This window comes from Trachemys scripta, chromosome 3, assembly GCF_013100865.1.
Source record: "Trachemys scripta elegans isolate TJP31775 chromosome 3, CAS_Tse_1.0, whole genome shotgun sequence".
Taxonomy (NCBI): Eukaryota; Metazoa; Chordata; order Testudines; family Emydidae; genus Trachemys; species Trachemys scripta.
The window spans coordinates 149,746,975-149,765,894 of NC_048300.1; the positions used below are offsets into that span (position 1 = coordinate 149,746,975).

At 41.4% G+C, this 18,920-nt stretch overlaps 1 protein-coding gene and 1 long non-coding RNA gene across 2 annotated transcripts in view; one reads left to right on the forward strand and one right to left on the reverse strand.

The window, feature by feature from the left end:
• The window catches only part of COL9A1 (collagen type IX alpha 1 chain), a 95,809-nt gene that overhangs the window by 33,482 nt on the left and 43,407 nt on the right, over positions 1–18,920 (forward strand). The window contains exons 13-21 of the mRNA XM_034766225.1: positions 4,848–4,871; positions 5,163–5,216; positions 7,907–7,960; positions 11,988–12,020; positions 12,123–12,179; positions 12,978–13,031; positions 14,550–14,603; positions 16,900–16,953; positions 18,192–18,245. Coding sequence (XP_034622116.1) covers positions 4,848–4,871; positions 5,163–5,216; positions 7,907–7,960; positions 11,988–12,020; positions 12,123–12,179; positions 12,978–13,031; positions 14,550–14,603; positions 16,900–16,953; positions 18,192–18,245 — 438 coding nt within the window. The remainder of the gene's footprint in view (positions 1–4,847; positions 4,872–5,162; positions 5,217–7,906; positions 7,961–11,987; positions 12,021–12,122; positions 12,180–12,977; positions 13,032–14,549; positions 14,604–16,899; positions 16,954–18,191; positions 18,246–18,920) is intronic.
• The window catches only part of LOC117875194, a 50,807-nt gene continuing 34,643 nt past the window's right edge, over positions 2,757–18,920 (reverse strand). The window contains exons 5-6 of the long non-coding RNA XR_004645207.1: positions 5,150–5,272; positions 2,757–2,925 (exon numbers count right to left, since the gene is read on the reverse strand). This is a non-coding gene — a long non-coding RNA (uncharacterized LOC117875194). The remainder of the gene's footprint in view (positions 2,926–5,149; positions 5,273–18,920) is intronic.

Consider the following 18,920-nt stretch of genomic DNA (forward strand, 5'->3'; position numbering starts at 1 on the left):
CCCCCCCCGAACTCCCGACCCCCGCCTCCGTCTCTTGACTGCCCCCTCAACAACCTCCCTGCCCCTTCTCCGACCCCCTGGCCCCCTTGTTGTTGGCCTTTCTTCACCTAATGTCTCGGTGAACTTGCTCAGGAACTGCCTGAGCCGCTGGGCAGCAGCGGGGGAGGAGCGCCAGACTGCCGGAGCCGATCTGCGATGCAGGGAGGGAGGAAGTGAGGGAGTGAGTGAGCTCTGCTGCAGGGGGAGGAGGGACTCTCTCTCGCTGTCGGAGCCCCATGTAAGTGGCACCATCCGGCTGCCCTGTTAGCCGCACGTGCTCTGCATGGGGGGGGAAGTCCGGACATTAACAAATTCCCCCCGGACGCTATTTTTAGTTCAAAAGTCCGGACATGTCCGGGGGAATCCGGACGAATGGTAACCCTATATAAGAGCTCAAATGGTCCTTGTGAGGTTTGTAGAGAACAGATTTTTCACATGCACACACATTGTGGAGGAAGGTCACCAGTGAATTAGAAACCATATTTGGGGGCTGTAAAAGACAGTGAATTAGAAACCATATTTGGGGGCTGTAAAAGTGATCAGTGGAGGTTACCTGAGTATCATGGGATTATGGGCCACTGTTTTGCAGTTCTAGCTGCTAGTGATCCACTCCAGTGTGCCTTTGTAGTGATTGATTTTTTTTTTATTGCATTGCAAGCTGTACTGAGCATGCCTAGTAGAACATGTATGGTAGTGTGGTTGGTAAACAGGTATCACTAATATTGGAATGTGGGGTGGCTGATGTTGTGTGTAAAGTTGTGATCTAGAATACAAATATTAATAATTCTCAGATCAAAGGAACTATTTATAGCCAGGAAAGAGGGATATACTGGAGACACCTGCTGTTACTATTGAAAACTATCATTTCATTGTGGGTAGGTAAAACAAGATATAGCAAATTGCCAGTCCATTTAGTAAATGTGACTCCTGAGCCCCAGATTTTAGGAAAGGATACAGTGTTTGGAGGACTTTGGTGATGGTGATCTGGCACCATGGTCATTAGCATGAAAGAGCCAAATCCAGATAGAAAGAGTTCTGCTCAGAATAAACCTCTCTGAGGTATTACATTCATGCAAGCTTCACACTGAGTGAATGGGACTGAATGCTAGAGAGAACAGGGAAATTACTGAAATTCTCCAAAAAAAGCTAATACTAGTGATCTTGACTTTAGTGAGATTAAACTGATACCTATCCCTGTCTCTTCTCCCCTCATGGAACCTAACCTACAAACAAAGGAGGGCCTCTAATTCTCACCTACAGGCATATTTTGAGAAGCACATATTGGCCTTGTTTCATGTTTCAGCCTCCTGAAACCCTGGGGTTGGTCTGTTAGACCTCAACTACCAGAAATACAATGAACACGCTACAAAAAAGGCAAATTGGTTGCCATGGTTAGATGAAAATCTGGATGCACTTGTCTTTGTGGGCTGGTTTTCTGCACTGGATTCAGCCAGTGGCCTTTGGTGAGCAGATTAGCCCCCAGATACTCATTCACAGACTTATTTTCTCACAAAAAGGGCGACTTGAAACTGTTGAAATGCTGTCCACTATTAGAAAATCAAACATCTTGGTTACTCCTGTTCTTTGCCACTGCTTTTTATGACCATTCAATGGGAGTTTTGTCCAAATTGGAACTGCAGGATTTGGTCCCAACAGAAATGTTAAGGACATGAACTTTACAATATTTCATATCCATTTTTCCTGTCTCTGTTTCTCTTCTTCTCTTCTCCAGGCCCTTTTCTGAGCCTCCCTCTCTCTTTCTTTCCATTTTTTCCCTATGTTCCCCCCCCCCATCTCTTTAGTCCTTTTTATTCTTTCATCTTCTGCTCTTCTCTTTTGCGTACTCCTCTCAAAGGCCATCTCCACAAAATTAGTGCAATACTTCAGATAACCACGTCACCAAACAGACTGATTTCTCTACTCTACAGAGATACATTTTTGTAGCAGTTACAATTTTTTAGAGGATTTGCTTGTCATACAACTTTTTAAATTTTTGATGTTCACAGAGTTATCTAAAGCCAGCAAAGGCTGTTTGGAGCATATTTAGCCTGCAGCAATAAACATAATTCCATTTTGTAGGAGCAGCAGCCCCTTTACTCTGTTAAATGTTTATATATGCGTTAAGCAACCAGATCCAAACCACTTACCATTATCTTTTTAATACCCATGCTTCTGTTGCACTAGAAATCAGAGATTGAGGAAAATGCCAATTATCACATCAATTCAGCGGACTAAAATATTTTTAAAGGAAATAAGGCTGTGAGATAGATTCTGAAATACTAGTTCTTACGATTATTAATCTGCAGTAGTGAGATGTTTACATAGTTTACAGTCATTTGGAAGTGTATTACACTTTTCCTATGTTTTTATGCTCCACTGTATACCTGTTGCATTGTGATTACGTACAGACAAACGTGACAGGCATTTCAAGCATCCTGGGTATAGGTTCATTTTCAGAGAAGAAATTATCTGATTTGGCTCATGTTTTAAATATGGAACTCTTATTCTCCTAGCTACTTCCAAAGCTCTTTCTTAAAAGTAGTATTTTATAATGTCCCCTTACTTTAACATCATTCGTTTTAAAATTCCCCAACATTCCCTCACCCTATTGAGTACTTCACACCATTCCATTTGATATTTCCAAGACATGTTCAAATGCTCCAATGCACCAGTGATTTTTGACTCTTACAGTTCTTCACACTATAGCTTACCTTGCTGCTGCTGTGGCACGATCCCTAAAGCTGTTTCATTTCCACTCCCCTTCCCTGCCTCCTCTTTGTTGGTTGGTGAACTCTAGCTGGAGATCTTGAAGAGGATCTGAGACTTTGGGTTTCATAAGGATGATATTTTAGATGAAGTCAAAGTATCATTTTCATTTCTTCAGATCTGTCAAAAGTATTGCTCATATTTACAGAGGAAGAAAAACAAATTTAAGCAGGATATGCAAGTTATGATATGTAGATGCTACTTGTAATAGAACTGTAAGAGAAAAATGTACTGTACATTACAACATACAATGTAAAATAAGAAACTGAAATAGTGGAAATTTGAATGCTTGTATAAAAATCCTGATTGCAAATTAGATTTTGCTACCTGATATTGTTCAGCAAAATAGATACCAATGGTGGTAATTAGCCAATATTATAAGACATGAAAAATACTCATATTTTCCATTCATATGTAATACATTTTTATCAAATGCAGTGAAATCTACAGTAAGAACCAACTCCAATAGACATTCCCTGTCTCAAACAACCATTTTAAAGTATCTTCAAGATTTCTAGTACAGTTTTGTACTATCGTTTGTTAAAGACCACTGTGACGAACTGGGACTGTTCTTACTGTGGTCTGTGAATGCTGACAGGGGAGTGTGACTAGGATAGTCTGCATTGCGGGATGGGATTCTGCCCGAAGGCGAATACCTGAGCGTGTAACATGAGAACCCAGGAAGGGGTTGGAGGCCAGGTGACACCTTGGCCCGGGAAACTGAACAAAGACTGTGGGAGGGGTCGCTGAAGGCAGAGTTTTGGAAGCTGGGTGGTGAGATAGCTGGGAGGCAGAGATGGCTCTGACCTCCCAAGGGGGGCTCGGATGCCTGGGACCCCCAGATGGACCTAACTGAGGGGGGCCCTGCTGTCTGTGCCTGCAAGACCTGTCTTGGACTGTATTCCTGTCATCCGAATAAACCTTCTGCTTTACTTGCTTGCTGAGAGTCATGGTGAATCGTAGGAAGCCGGGGGTGCAGGGCCCTGAGTCCCCCAATACTCCGTGACAACCACTTTCTTCTAAACAAGGCAGTTTAGGTAGTTACTTAAGACAGGATTCCTTGTACTGTGTGTGACGGGTTGAATCACAGAACCCCCCTTGGAAGCTGCCACCTGATGTGCCAAGACTACTTCTGCTCCTGCTTTCCTGCCCTATCATCTTAGGACTTAGTGCCCTGCCTGGTTTGAGCCAGGCTCGCTAGCCTGCTGCAAACCCAGACCCAGGTCTGAATCACATCCCCTAACAGCTGTAGGCTTACCTGAAAGCAGATTACAGAAGTGTTCTTATCTTTAACACTCAGATGCCCAACTCCCAATGGGGTCTAAAACGCAAATAAATCTGTGACTTCATTGGCACTATTCACTTGCATAAAGTTAGGCATATGCTTAAGTCTTACAGGATTGGGGCCGAATCTTGCTATGGAGTATGTATTCTACCTAACAGGAAAAACAGCATTTGTTGCTAGGACATAGCTGATTAAAATAATCAAGAACAACACTGATAGTAAATGTAAACAGGAGCAGCTCGTTGCTTCTCCTGCTCAGCAAGAAGCAGTGGTTTAGTGGCTTTAAGGGACTTAAGAAGGCCTTGAAATAATTGAAATTTTTTCTACTTTATTATTAACCACTACTCATGGAGAAGGAAATGACCACTTCCTTCATGTGTCATCAAGGTGTATCTTTTGGCATAGGTTTCAATGCTTGATAACCAGCTAAACCTATTAGTATTAGTTTCTTCATTCCTTTGCCAGCACATATTTTTGTACTGCAGGTTAGTTTAGTCAAACAAAATTACTGTACTTGCCTGCTGATATTAAGTATCTCATGATAATCTTTATACTAGATGTTGAATATCAGTTAAAATTGCCAAAATACCTACTCAGCAATATCACATGTCAGGATAGTAATGTTTTAATATTCATTCATTGAAGAAATTGTCACAATTTTGTGTTTGATCGCCCTAAATGATCCTATTCTTGGCACCCAACAAGATTAAATGTCAGAAAACAAAAATATTTGCTAACCACATTTTTCTTTTTTCAGGGTAAGGGGATTCTTGGACCAGCAGTAAGTATCATTTTATACAATCTACTGTCTGCGATCGCATAACAAATCAAAGTAATAAAATGAAAAGACAGAATAATAATTTTGGCCCTGATGATCTGTATCTATTCATACATATTTTTACAACTAACATTTTAGACCATTTTAGTCCTTTGGGTGTACAGATGTGTTTCTGAGGGCATAATTTATCTCCTGTTGCTTTGGGAAGATATTTGCCTGTGTACTTAGATCTCCATCATACAGATGATTGTAAATAATTTATACATATTTCTTTCTTTTACTTGGTTATTGTAGGGTCCCCCTGGTGTAGCAGGACTTCCTGGTGAAGTAGGCCGTGTTGGTCCATCCGTGAGTACTGCATTATGTTTGCCAGTAATTTGCATTTTCTCACTGGCTGAAAGACACTGTACAGAAGGAAATATAATTATTATACCATCCAAACATGGTTTAGGATATGAGAACAAAAAATATACATAAGTATTTCATTTGATTATTTTTCCTACTGGGATTATAGGGGGAGGAGCAGGTTGGTGGAAATCTCGTCAGAAATAAACAAGAAGTAATAGCACAAAGATACGTCCATCTGTAATAATAGGCTGAAGTGTTTCAAACAGTATTCCACACACAAAAAGAATGCTAAGGATGCAAAGGAAGTCACTAAAAAATTAGGAAAGGGCAAAGTTAAGGTTGTGGCTGTAGAATGTTAACTTTGGCCCCTGGTGTGTATACATTATGTTAAAATCTTTTATTACATGATCACACACTGGTTTTCTCCACGACCCCTGTCTCATGTCCCTGAATAAGGCAGTTCAATATTTCTTTTGATCATCATTCAGTGTGACCCCATTTACTGCACATCAACCAACCCTGCCCTGATTAAGGATTTTTTTTCTCTTTAATTATAGCCTTTTTGTGGCACTGATCTCCAGACTATCTGAATACCTCACAAACATAATTAATTAATTTATCCCCTGGACACCTCTGTGAAGTCAAGAACTATTATTATTCCCATTTTCAGAAGGAGAACTGAGACAGAGAGAGATTAAGGGCTAGTTTGTACAATTTAAGTACATCCCATCCATTCACAAAGCCATGAGGATGGAGCAGTCCCTGTCGTCTCCTGAGCACGTAGCACTTATATTTCACATCTTCAGAGCTCTTTAGAGACATTATGGGTTACACTCTTACTGGAACCAGAGGTGAAACATAGTTCCACCACTCCTTAGATAGACCAGAAAATAAACTGTAACTCAGAATCTTAATTTCTTTACTTGATCAGGAGGGGGAGGGAGTAGTAGAGTAAATTACTTTATCCCTTTTTGTGGAACAGCTTATTTGCCGCTGTTTACATAGATACTCTGACCAGTGAATAGATGTCCTTCGTCCCTGCCCACCTACCCACTTTTTCACAGTGGTGGTTACCAGGCAAATGTTAGTAAGGGCAGGTTCAGCATGATGTCTTATTTTAGTTGATCATTTTCCTTCAGTGTGAACCTTTCAAAACACTTTTCGGTCAGTCATATCAAATAAGAACATAGTTAAAAGGTGAGTCCAATTAATAACCAATAAGACTTGATTTAAAGTAAGACTGTAGTCAGAAAAATGATATAGAACTCCCACAATGCTATTTTTACTGAATTATTCTCTTTCACTTACTTCCATATCAAGTTTTCTCAGTTTTATATATCAAAAGATATTAGAGAGACAGGGCAGATGAGGTAATATATGTTGTCGGACCATCTTCTGTTGATGGAAGTTACAAGCTTTTCATCAGGAGCTTAAAAAACTGAATATGAACAGTGCTTGGATTCAGGTTTGGGGAAGGAAGCAGCATGTCTTCTTCCCGAGACCTGAAGAAGAGCTCTGTATAGCTCGAAAACTTGTACCTTATAGCAACAGAAGATGGTCCAATAATATGTATTACCTCACCTACCTTGTATCTCTCATATCCTGGGACCAACATGAGTACAACAACACTGTAAATCAAAAGATTCTAATTCTCAGCTTGGGCTTCAAAAATCGAGTTGTACTCTTTCTGACTTGTACATCCTTCCCAGTGATGAAGGTTCTTGATTCAGAAGTTAGCTGACAATTTTGTGGATGACACGTGAGACAGAATAGGCTCTAGATTACTTTCAATACTGTACTGGTTCTCCAATGACAACAGTAGTAAAATCTTGGGTTAGGGCCTGCTCTTGCTTCCAGTAAAGACGATTGCAGAGTTCCCATTGGCTTCACAGTACAGGATTAAGCCCTTGTCCTTAAAGCAGGTATGCCTCAAAGACACACACAGAGCAAATAAGGGAGTATCTGGTTTACACAATTGCTTTTCTGACTATAGCTATACTTTAACAGAGGCTTATGGCATGCATGAGATGGAACAACAGAGAATGCCTCAAGTAATGGACATAGTAAAATATCACCTCCCAAACATCTTGCATACTACGGTACTTGACAGTATTATTTCACTTGTCATTCTACAGAATTCCTTGGGAGATATCAAACAAAATCAAATGCATTACAGTTCAAATGAAATTTCTGTTGTGACCTCTATTGTTCTGAAAATGGCCATTTCATGGCAGATGTCATGTGATATCTTTTTACTCCCTATTAAATTAGTACCAATGATACTGGTGCTCTATATGAAGTAAAGAGATGACTGGTGTTATTCAAGAAGACTCCTTATGTACCACATCTTTATTTATTTTAGGATTTTCTATCATGTCCATCATCATAGTAGCCACACACTTGAATAATAAAAATAAGTCACATGTTGTTTGAGGATTACTCCACACTCTTAGGAGAACTTCAAGCATGTGATACAAGCAAATACAATCTCACACCCATCTCAACTTAAGTTTATTTCCTTATACTCTGCAACCAGACCTGTATTCTTGAAATTTGAGTTTTATTGTTCTAAGATTGGTTGCTTAGTCTGTTCTTTTGTGGTTGCCTCACCTTAGCTGCTGCAGGCCTGAATATACAGCTGTTTTATATATCATTGCCACGAATTAATTAAATTTATTCTAAAATATTAGGGTGATGCTGGAAAGAGAGGTCCTCCAGGCCCACCAGGGCCCCCAGGTCCCAGAGTAAGTGGTTATGTTTAATATATACTAATGTTTGGATAAGTACTGTATCCCTGTGTGACCTATCATTTAAATCAGATTCTGTACCAGATGACTGGAGGATAGCTAATGTGATACCAATTTTTAAGAAAAGCTCCAGAGGCGACCCCAGCAATTACAGGCCAGTAATCCTAACTTCAGTACTAGGCAAATTAGTTGAAACTATACTAAACAACAGAAATATCAGACACATAGATGAACACAATTTAATAAATAGAGATGCCTTATCTTCTAGAACTGGAAGGGACTTTGAAAGGTCATCAAGTCCAGCCCCCTGCCTTCACTAGCAGGACCAAGTACTGATTTTTTGCCCCAGATTCCTAAGTGGCCCCCTCAAGGATTGAACTCACAATCCTAGGTTTAGCAGGCCAATGCTCAAACCACTGAGCTATCTCTCCCAAGAAGAGTCAACACAGCTTTTATAAAAGAAAATCATGCCTCACTAATATATTAGAATTCTTTGAGGGGGTCAGCAAACATGTGGACAAGGATGACCCTGTGGATGTAGTATACTTAGACTTTCAGAAAACACTTGATAAGGTCCCTCACCAAAGGCTCTTAAGCAAAGTAAGCAGTCATGGGATAAGAGGGAAAGTCCTCTCGTGGATCAGTAACTGGTTAAAAGATAGGAAACAAAGGGTAGGAATAAATGGTCAGTTTTCAGAATGGAGAGAGGTGAATAGTGGTGTCCCCCAGAGGTCTATACTGGGTCCTGTGGTCTTCAACCTATTCATAAATGATCTGGAAAAAAGGGGTAAATAGTCAGGTGGCAAAGTTTGCAGATGATACAAAACTACTCAAAAAAGTTAAGTCCAAAGCAGACGGCTAAGAGTTACAAAGGAATCTCACAAAACTGGGTGACTGGGCAACAAAATGACAGATAAAATTCAATGTTGGTAAATGCAAAGTAATGCACATTGGAAAACATAATCCCACCTCTACATATAAAATGATGGGGTTTAAATTAGCTGTTACCACTCAAGAAAGAGATCTTGGAGTCATTGTGGATAGTTCGCTGAAAACATCTACTCAGTGTGCAGAAAAGCTAACAGAATGTTAAGAACCATTAGGAAAGTGATGGATAATAAGAAGGAAAAATATCATATTGCCTCTATATAAATCCGTGGCACGCCCACATCTTGAATACTGTGCGCAGATCTGGTCACCCCATCTCAAAAAAAGATATATTAGAATTGGAAAAGGTACAGAGAAAGGCAACAAAAATTATTAGGGGGATGGCACAGCTTCTGTATGAGGACAGATTAAAAAGATGGGGACTTTTTAACTTGGAAAGAGACAACTAAGGGCTTGTCTATACTACCCACCGGATCGGCGGGCAGTGATTGATCCGGGGGGGTCGATTTATCGCATCTAGTATAGACACCATAAATCGACCGCTGAACGCTCGCCTGTCGACTCTGGTACTCCACCAGAACGAGAAGCACAAGCGGAGTCAGCAGGAGAGAATCAGCTGTCGATGTACCGCAGTGAAAACACCACGGTAAGTAGATCTAAGTACGCTGACTTCAGCTATGCTATTCACGTAGCTGAAGTTGCGTATTTTAGATCGACCCCATGCGGTAGTGTAGACAAGCCCTCAGGGGGGATATAATAGAGGTCTATAAAATCTTGCCTAGTGTAGAGAAAGTGAATAAGGAAGTCAGCTGTCAGTGTGGACAGACTGCAGCGCTTTCTCTACTCAGCTGTACGAAGACAGGTTTAACTCACAGCGCTGTACAGCTGGAGGTGTAGCCATACCCCTAGTGTAATGGATGCAATGATGCCTGCTGGAGTCTGCAGGCAGCCTAAAACAATAATTCTGAGAGGCGTGAATTATCCTTTGCATCTCAGTGAAATGTTAACTCTAAAGCCTACTGCTCTGGTTGGTCCCACCAACAGCACCCAACCAGAGGATTCTGTGTGTCAGGAGGAGAAGTGTGCAGTGGGCCTAGCCCATCAATGCAAGCAGAGACACCCTGCCTCCCGGGTTGAGTACTGGGGGCTCACGTGCTGTCACCCCTGCTTCTTCCACGAAGGTGTCCCCTTCTGCCACTTCTCCTACCTCTCTGGGAGGGTGGTTCACCTTCCACTACCATTTCAAGTGGGACCTGGGGCTACTGTGTAGGGTTGGGGCTGGAGCTGTAAGGAGGGGTTAGATTCTTAAGTTGGCGCTGTAGTCCAGTACATCTCTAGTCAGAGCATCAGATGTTTCCAAGTACTGTTTTTGTGATTCTCCTCTGTGGGCCTTTTGAGAGGAGGGATACGTATTATGCATTTACCATGCAGTATTTTAATTTGCGAGAGGTAGAATTGATGGCAGATCATCATCTGGCAGACAGAGTACATGCTGGGCAATGACACATCAAGTATCTAGGAAATGAGAGTGTCATCTTCATTTCTCTATAAAAGGCTGACCTACTATCCCTTTGCTAGACAGTCCCAACAGCAATACAGGGATTCTATTTTCTTGAGGCCATATCTCATTTTCCATGGAAAGTTGCTAGAAAATGTGAAGTCGCCATTGTGAAAAATATGAATGATAAAACTGAGAAAAATACCCAGGAAATAAATAGCAACAAACTACACCAGACTCTGCTGCTCCTTCTCTCTTTACACTGAAGATTCCATCCTCCTCAGGCACCACTGCAGTGCACCACCCCCATTCCACTTAAGGCCATTATATTCCCCTAAACTCCCCCAACCTTTCCCAAATATTTGTGCTTCCATGAAAGCCCATCAGTTCTCTCAGAGTCTCATGGTGCTTCCTTACTCAAACAGAAGGCACACCTCTCCATAACAGACTGCCAGATCCTTCCATGAACCCAGACTTGCTCACATGTGGTTACCTTTCTTCCTAACGTACTCCCCAGTCTTCCCTCAGTAGATTCCATGATCCTCTCCTATTCCCATTAAGGCCAGTCCATTTCCTAAGAAACTCATTTTTCTTCTATTGACTGCATCCCTTTTGTACACAGATCTCTAACTTGCAATTCCAATGGCTGATAGAATTATGAATTGTCTATCAATTCTTCTGCTGCGAGAGGGATCCTTTTTTTCCTCTAAAGAATTAAGTCTTGTCCTTATGAATGAGATGGTTTTGTTTTGTATTAAATTATCATCAGAATGTAAGAAAGTGCACCTTCATCTGTTTCATTTACCTAGATAACTTCTTTAAGAACGCCAACTCTGAAAACAATTTTCAGTCAATTACAAAGTAGAGATACTTGTGCTGAGAACATAACATAAGATCTGTGGTGCAACTGGACTACATAGCCAACTGAGATATGGGAGCATTTAGTACATAGTACTACAAAATCAGATGCAGCTGTTGATATTTAAAAGAAAAATATGCTATATTTATAGAATACACTGAGTTCATATGTGATTATTAGTCTGAAAGTATACAAAAATATGTATTGGATTACTCTAGTCTAATTCTCACGTGTGGCTTTCAGTACTTAAAAGAAATCTGTGACGCTTCAAAAACAAAGAGTTTTTGCTTTTCAGAAAAGCAAATCCAAGATGGAGGGCAGAATATTGCACACAGACTCCTGCAATTTATGACAATTAAATAAAGCTCCCTTTGCATATGTCTACACAGCAGCTAAACACCTGCAGCTGGCCTATGTCAGCTGACCTGGGCTCGCGGGACTTGGGCTCTGAGACTGTAAAATTCCGGTGTTTGGGCTCGGGCTGGAGGCTGGCTTCAGGGACCCTTCCCCCTTGCGGGGTCCCAGAGGTTAGGATCCAGCACAAGCCTGAACATCTAGACTGCAATTTTGTAGCCGCAGAGCCTAAACACCATGACACGGGCCAGCCATAGGTGTTTAAGTGCACTTTTGGGATTTCAGACCCAGAGATTATCTGACATTTCTATATCTTCTGCTTTCCTACACTGAAGTGTGGCAGGTGTGGTTTTCGTTGTATGAGACAAGGTCATTTTTTTTTCTGTTATTCACTTTCTAACTTTGAACCTTTTTGTCAAATTTAGGGAACAATTGGGCTGCATGAAGGAGATCCACTGGTAAGACATTTGTTCACCTTTTTGAAAAATACAATCTTAAACCAAAATGTACATTTTAAAGTTTCTTATCCATGTTAACTCAATGTGTGGATACTTTTTCAGTGTCCCAATGCTTGTGCACCTGGTCGTCCAGGACACGCTGGCCTAATAGGAATGAAGGTAAGAGAACTGATGTACTGAATCACTGATTAGGGTGAGGGCTTCCTGGCCTTTGGGTCTCCCATTATATTGTCCAGAAAGCATGGTGCCAAGATACTGGCAAGATCACTTTCCAAAGCATCTATAGTCCCAAAGCTTCAGACATGCTAGGTATTCCTCCAAGCCTTTTGATTTTATAGAAGGCCTCAGAATGTCAAATTGAAACAAACATCTTCTTGACTCACACTTACTCTAGTTTCTTTTATGTTCTTTTGTCTGATTTCTGGGGATACTATCCCTATGAGGGGATTACTAGTGCAGCGTTGGACACACTGATTTACTGGATCTGGGATTAGGTTTTTCTGAAGGTTGCACTACAGCCCATTTCCAAAAGTGTCTAGGTTTGCATGGAGTTGGGGAGGTGTTACAGAAGGTCAGGGGTGGCTCTATGTTTTTTGCCGCCCCTTCTGCTGCACGCCTGTGGGCGGTCCGTGGTCACGCGGATTTGGCAGCGTTTCTGTGGGTGATCTATCAGTTCCACGGCTTTGGTGTACCCGCTGCCAAATTGCCGCCGAAGCCACGGGACCGGCGGACCTCCCGCAGGCACGCCACTGAAGGCCGCCTGACTGCCGCCCTCACAGCAACCAGCAGGCCGCCCCCCGCAGCTTGCCGCCCCAGGCACGCACTTGCTACACTGGTGCCTGGAGCCGCCCCTGCAGAAGGTACACCTGGAGAGTGGTAGGCAGGCTCTGTTGGAAGAATGGATTTCTCAAATTCTAAATAAATTGTCTGCACTCTTTTTTAATTCCTTTATTTTAGGGTCACAAAGGAGTAAAAGGAGAGGATGGTGAACCCGGGAAACAAGGTCATAAGGTAAGATAACAGTATTTTAATGGGCAAGCAGTAGTTTAATGGAAGGCAATGATTGGTAGCAAAATAACTGCCAGTTTAGCCTATGCTTCAAAAAGAGTCATCTTGTTAGAATCCATCAAAATTATTGATACTTCTGCCAGAAAGAACTGACAGCCCACTTCCTGTATGGCATTTGGGTCACTATCACCACATTATCTGCTAAGTCATCCCCTCTATTCTGCATTCATTATCACACAGAAATTGGCATTCTCACTTTTCATTTTGACCATCAGAATAATTATTATTGAACTAGCTGCACAATAAAATCAGTATTTATTAATGTTAAAAATTGGAAATTAAGTGCAGAGAGTCTGTAGGAGACTAGAGAATGCTTAGGATGGCACAACTGAGCAGGGAGAGGGCAAAGGGAGAATGAGATGGCAGCATGGGGGGAAAGAGTACATGATGGGGAGGGAGAGGTATAGGAAAGGTCTAGGTAATCACAACAGAGATGAAGGCAAGGACCAAGGACTGAATTGCTTGAAGACTGAACTACATTCTCACCTAAAAACATAATTCATCTGGAATGGGCTTGTTGGATACTTGTGAGGAAATTTGGGGAACCCTGAACTACCTTTGCCCATGCTGTAACTTTTTGGTCCACAGAGGACTTCTTTTTCCAAGGCAGGCAATCTAGCACCTTAAAATACCTTAAAAATAAGGAACAAAGTTTGTGCCATAAACCCCTGCTCCATATCCATATATACAATGAAAAGAATATTAACTTCTCAGAAGTAGTCCCCTCACTTTTCAGAATGCTTGAGCTATAGGAGTTGCCAAATCCTTGTTGTGCCCCAGAACCAACCTCTTGTAAATTAGCCTGGCACTGAGAATTGTAGCTCTGCTCTCTAACAGCATAAGGGAGGGGCGAGGGGGGGGGGGGGGGGGTTATCTGGTCACCAGAAAGGTGTCTGGATTAATAAGACACGGTTTAATAATAACAACACTGAAGGATAATGCTGGATTGCATGTGAGGCTATCAACATACACATCCAGTTTTCAGACTCCGACCTAAACCTCATTACAGTTTTTAAAAATCTGAATTAACAAACCTGGGAATACTAACTTTGAGAAAAATGGAATGATTTAGCTTAAATAAAACATATCCTTGCTACTCTTGAGCAAAATGACCTCCTTATCTTCATTCATATTCCTTCTTGGAACACATTTCTTCCATGAAGCCTATAAAAAATAATTCAGCAAAGAAAGAAGTCTGCAAATTTTTAATACAGAGAGAGTTGAAATGTGTTGCAATTCCCCTTTAATTAAATGAGCCAATGTATTATGTGCCTTAATTTACTATCTGTCTAATGTTAAGTGTAAGCTCTTTGGGGCAGGAAATGTGTCTATGCTGGGTTTCCTTCAATGCTGAGCATGTTGACAGGGATTAGTGAGTAAGAAGTGGTAACTCTTATGCTGATAGTGTTTTCCCTTTCCTGGTATGGATTTGCTTCAGTTTTCTTTCTTTTGTTTTTCCAGGGTGAGGAAGGTGCCCAGGGAGTCCTAGGTGATGTCGGAGCTCAAGGCCCTCCAGTAAAGTATTTCCTTTTCGAATAGCACTATCAATTTGTTTCATGTCACCATATTTGTTTTTTATAAGCAATTAGACATGAAATAATATTACACATCTATCTTTTAATAATAATATCACACTGATTGTGAATAAAGGTAAAAATATTTAAAACTGTGCATAGTAAAACCTCACAGCATGCCCTTTTCTGCTCTCACGGCTTGGTTCTTGTAATGCTTTCACATTGTAAATAATTAGTGTGCTCTGTCGTATATTACTTTTTAAACCGCAGGGGGGCAACTAGATGATTGAATTGGGCTTTTCTGACCTTACTGTGCATGATTTTGGTGACCTAGGCCCGAATCTGGAAAGATATATATGTGTGCTTAACTTTGAGACTTACGGTACATCTATACTGACAAAAATAAAACAAAAAACAACACAACCCTGCAGCAGTGAGTCTCCGAGCCCAGGTCTACAGATTTGGGCTTGTGTGATGGTGCTCAAAATAGCCATGTAGATATTCTCACTTGGATTGGAGCTTAAGCTCTGAGACCATGCTTCTCACCATGTTTCAGACCCTGAGCTCCAGCCTGAGAGGGAGTATCTAACAAGGCTATTTTTAGAACTGTGTGCCCAAGTCTGTAGAACTGGGCTCTGAGACTTGTTGCCATGGGTATTTTTTTTTTTTTTTTGCAGAGTAGATGTACCCTTAGACTTTGCAGAACTGAGGATTTTGTGGCCACCACTCCTGGGCAGATTGTGGCATACTCCTTCTATAGTTTCATTGTGCCTCCCCCAAGAGTCCTAATTTCACTGTTCCTGTTTGTTCTTCCTTAACTGGTTCCTCCATGATCAGTCCTCCCTCCAGTTCCCATAGCTAGGACATGCAGTAGGGAACAGGAAGGAGCAAGGGGATCACTCCCACCTCAGAGCTGGGCCTTAATCATGGCATGCTTACTCCCTTTGTCGGAGTTTGCGTAGTCTCTGGTTTCCTGGTGAGTGAGTCAGGAGAAAGAAGTGTGGATGGTGAGGACTTATATTTTTCTGGGATTGAAAAGAGTTCTCTAATGCTTACTGTATCCAGGTTTGACTGGAGATTTGACTAGTGCAATTTTGGGGGAAATTAAATCATTCAGTAGGCCTGAATTATCCTTACGCTCATGACTTTCAAGTCCTAGATCATGGAGTCCAGACAAACATAAGTCTGATTAGAGCTTACAGAAATACAAGAGACTGCATAGAACGAAGACTATAAGCCCTTCTTATCCTTAATACTGATAAAATCTCCCTGATAAAGTAGTTGCCTGAGCTCACTGTACTAAAAGATCCATTTTCTGTTCCCAAAGGGGGCCTGTAGTGTTCATCCTCAGCCAGGCCTAGTCATTTAACACACTTGTAGTTAGTGGCCCATGGTCATACAGATTCTCATGTAGTGCATTCATCAGGAATAACACATTGCTTTATTCATTTAACTCCACAGCTCTTCAAAATCACAATATTTTAAAGTGCTGTCCACTACAATCCAGGATTCAAGAGGCAGGGAAAGTGATGTCATCTTAAAAAGGGATATGTCAGGCCTGAGGGGGTGCTTTATAGGGAAGACGGTAAGGATTGAAATAGTCTGTAAGGTTTCTTAGGGTAGGTCTACACTACCCGGTAGTTCGGCGGCAAGCAAATCAAACTTCTGGGTTCGACTTATCGCGTCTTGTCTGGACAAGATAAGTCGAACCCGGAAGTGCTCGCCGTCGACTGCGGTACTCCAGCTCGGTGAGAGGAGTACCTCGAAGTCGACGGGGGAGCCTGCCTGCCGCGTCTGGACCGGGGTAAGTTCGAACTAAGGTACTTCGAACTTCAGCTATGTTATTCACATAGCTGAAGTTGCGTACCTTAGTTCGAATTGGGGCGTTAGTGTAGACCAGGCCTTAGAAATAAAAGCCTTAGACCCGGTTCCTCTGTCAGATTTTTTTTCAGGGGTTTACTTCAACTTTATGGTCCTCAGAACAATGAGTATTTTTCTGTCCCTAATATATAGTTATGTTTGAGGCCTCAGTGTGGTTTTGGTCAATCTGACTGAGCTACCTGTGTTCTAATTTTATATTTTTTTAATTGTACAGTTTTCAAATTACCACATGAATTAAACATTTTAATGCAGAAGCATTTGGCTCTTTTTTATATGTAAGGGAAGGAATAAAATAATGACAAAGAAAATATGTAGTATCTTAAGAAGACTACTATCTGAAAACTACCACATTTCTGATAACAAAATAGCAGTATGGGCTAAATTGTCACAATACTTTTCTTATTTTTCATTTCCAGGGGATTCAAGGTTTGAGAGGCATAACTGGTATAATGGGAGCCAAAGGGAACAAAGTAAGTACTAGAAATTATCTCTATAAAATATAATGCAGCTGGTAGTCAGAGGTTGGCTCCACTACATGGGTCACTATGCAATGGGTGCTTTCTGGGTTTAGCCTTACTTAAACTTTTGATACCCTCCTTTGCTATGCCTGCACTTTCCCTCTCCCACCCAGTGTGTTCCAGCAATTGTAACATCATACTTCTGGTCATGAGGACAGCCAACCCTTTCGTTTCTGAGTAAATGCCTTCAGTACATCAGCAAATTTTGTTGAAGTGGACTTTCTGCAGTTTCTTACTATTCTCTCCTTCTCCCCAAGACTTACAGTAGTTTGGCATATCCTCTTGGTGCTGTTGGCAAGGCATCAAGCTTAATTGTGATATTAATTTACACAGGCCATAACCTTTTGAAATAAAACTAAAGTTTATTGAATATTCATTTCCCCTGATTGTGTCCTCCTCAACCTTTCTACTTCTTCTGTCTCTAATTTTCACCTGCTTGCCTTGGTACATAGATCACTTTCATTACCTCAGTTTCAATAGCCAGTCACTGAACAGAATGGTGCAAATCCAGTCTGTGTATCCAGTGAAAGATATGGAAAGCAAAGCTTTCTTTCTTGTTCTACGATTCCCACCATATATCCCCACTGTCCCCTTCACCTCCCACAGTTATTTGGCCACTTACATTCCTGCCCCAGCTATGTGAAATACTTACTGCCTCTCTCTGAGACACATATTCCTTATTCTTTCTAAATCTTTCCTGAAAACATTTCTTTTCACTTTGGCTTATAATTGATTCTCTCTATAAAGCATTTTTGAAGATAGTTTTATGAGACACTATATAAAAATCAATTGCAATTCACATTTTGGTGTCAGTCCATTATGCTATATATGTGCAGTATGTTTTTGTGTGATGCAGGGAATTAATTAAGGACAACAATGAATTGTTCTGAAATAGTTCAAAGTGGCTTAATTCATCACTGTCCAGTATGTTTTGATAGAGGAATGACATAATTTCATATATAACATTTGCTGGCATTTAATTATATAACTCTCCAAAAGGCAAACTAGAGTTTAAAAAGATTAAAAAGCCACTTTGTGAAAACTGTTTGTATTTATTTTAATAACCCAGAGCCAAATTCAGAGAGGTGTAGGGCACTTGCAATTCCTACCGAAGTAATTGGGGTATGTAGGTGCTTGGTACATCTCAGGAAGTCAGCCCTACTATTTTGTGTTATCTCTTTATTCTGTAGGGTGCTCGTGGCCTTGATGGTGACCCTGGTCCACGAGGGCTCCCTGGTGGATCTGTAAGTAGAGTTTTGTGTCAGCCAGATCATTCAAAGTGATATTAACTTTTAAGAAAGTTTATAGAAGTAAAGCAGGGGGCTGTTTGCTTTGGCAAAGGGTTTTCCCTTAGTACAGGGGAGGGAAAACTACAGCCTGCGGGCCGGATCCGGCCCATCAGGGCTTTCAATCCAGCCCACAGGATTGCCAGCCCCGTGGCTACATCTTGCTTCATGCAGCTCTGGCCTCCAAGGGTGAGGAGGAGTAGCTGGCTAGCCCCAGCTGGCATATGACCCCTAGGAGATGGCTCTAACTGGTATAAGTCAGAGCAAGCTGAGGAGAGACTTCAGGCGCCTCCAAACTGAGCTAGGCAGAGACTAAGGGAGTCATTATTTGTGTTAAGTATCAGAGGGGTAGCCGTGTTAGTCTGGATTTGCACATAAGTCTGATGAAGTAGGTATTCACCCACGAAAGTTTATGCTCCAATATGTCTGTTAGTCGATAAGGTGCCACAGGACTCTTAGTTGATTATTAGTGTTGTTTGTCAGCTTCTCTCTCATTTCCCCTTGGGGTGGGTGTCATGGGAGGGAAGTTATTCTTTGGTAGGCACAGCCTCAGGTGCAGACAGAACTAATCAAACTTCTGTTCTGCTTCCCCTGGGCTTCCACATCCTGACAGAAAAGCAGGGAATGAAGCAA